The 1,508-nt window shown below is 37.4% G+C and overlaps 1 protein-coding gene across 3 annotated transcripts in view; it reads left to right on the top strand.

The window, feature by feature from the left end:
* Positions 1-957: 957 nt before the first annotated feature.
* The window catches only part of LOC108746318, a 35,564-nt gene continuing 35,013 nt past the window's right edge, over positions 958-1,508 (top strand). For 2 of the 3 annotated variants that reach the window (XR_001939161.1, XM_018483022.1), the window contains exon 1: positions 1,258-1,329. Coding sequence is in view for 2 of the 3 variants with exons in the window: in XM_018483022.1 (XP_018338524.1) it covers positions 1,281-1,329 (49 nt within the window). In the remaining variant the exon portion in view is untranslated. Of the gene's footprint in view, positions 1,000-1,227; positions 1,330-1,508 lie in introns of those variants that run through there. The other variant, XM_018483021.1, reaches the window with a different exon arrangement.

The raw sequence follows: 1,508 nt of genomic DNA, 5'->3' as shown, positions 1-1,508 counted from the left end.
TTTCTACGGTCCCATGTCGAGCGACGCACTTTGCTCTGTGAAACTACAATTATATCCCGTATGACAATTTTATGCTGGTAATTATCAATTATCGTGCAGAATAGAAACGTCGAGAATTATGCTCGGGGAGATTTATACCCGTAATCCTTAAAATTAACTTTGACGTAAAGTTATAACAACGTGGATTAGACGTTTTCGACATTTTACCGTAAGGATAACACATTACATGACGTACGTAAGCTGTAAGCTGTGTATAATATTTTGTCATCGTTTGTTGCAACATTACTAGCACTTTCATTAATATATTATATAATTACACATAGTCAAATCTAATTGGTTAAGTATATTCTAATATATATTGACATATACCAATTATATTTAATTTCTTCTTGATAAACGATTTAGTTCATTAAACATGAGAATCAATAATATTACAAATTCAAATATAAAAGTTATAGACGGAAATGTGTTTTTCAAATTAGAATATTTTTAAATAAAATACATGCAGTCTTCCAAATATTGTTTACAAATTACGTGTGTTTTCCTTCTCTTCATGTATCTACAGCAAGAGATCTGCTGCAACACTTTGCATTTTTCCAGATTTGTTTTAAGCCTGACTGCATATTTCTTTCTTACAAAAAAGACGATGATCCTATCCTGAAGGATCGTATTTTCGTTGTTTGGTGCCGTGTTGGCTTACAGGTTGGCCTGAATACCGGACGAGAGGCACGTAAGTAGAAGGGGGGAATGAATAGTCAGTCAGTCGCACAGGCCTCGTTCCTGATGGCAACCGGCACAGCGGTCGTTACCTGCCGAGGTGGTGGTAGCAGGGAATGGCAGGTGGGGGAGCAGAATACCTGGATGACTTCCTGCCAAGGAACAGGCGTTTCAGTCCTCAAGTAAGAACGTTCGACGGCGGTTACAGTGGTCTGCGAGAGAAACCATCTACGAGTTCTACCAATGGACGCACGAGCACCATCACATTAATCCCGTTCGAAGGTACCCGGGAGAGTACAGATTCTCGCACGTCTTTACTCGATTTCCGTGTTTCGAACAGTCGATTGCGTTCAGTGCTCGAAAAGAAAACTGAAGAGAGGATCGCACCCTGAAATAATGTTTCGTCTGAGGTGCAATCGGTGAACTTTTCGAACGGAGTGCGCTTGTTGCGGGCGTATTGATTATTTAATGTTCCAAATCGGAGTAATACCGGAACAATTTCTTTGACAGTTTTCTGGAACGAGAGAGCGTTCGAAGCCGGAAGGTTCACGTTCATCAACGAAATGGAATGCAGAATGCTGTGTTTCCTTTTCATCATTTTAGCCGCCAAAGGTACATGAATTCTTTTTAATATTAATTTGTAATCAGTTATTAATATAAATATGCATTTATTAATTTATGTAAAAAATTTGCTAAATTATGCTAGGAGGCATATTTATGAGCATTTGGAATAATGTGATTTTTAAAGATTCTCAAATAAAAATATTCTTAAATTATATAAATAACTATAA

This window comes from Trachymyrmex septentrionalis, unplaced genomic scaffold (assembly GCF_001594115.1).
Source record: "Trachymyrmex septentrionalis isolate Tsep2-gDNA-1 unplaced genomic scaffold, Tsep1.0 scaffold167, whole genome shotgun sequence".
NCBI lineage: Eukaryota > Metazoa > Arthropoda > Insecta > Hymenoptera > Formicidae > Trachymyrmex > Trachymyrmex septentrionalis.
This window is presented reverse-complemented; position numbering and strand designations above follow the sequence as displayed.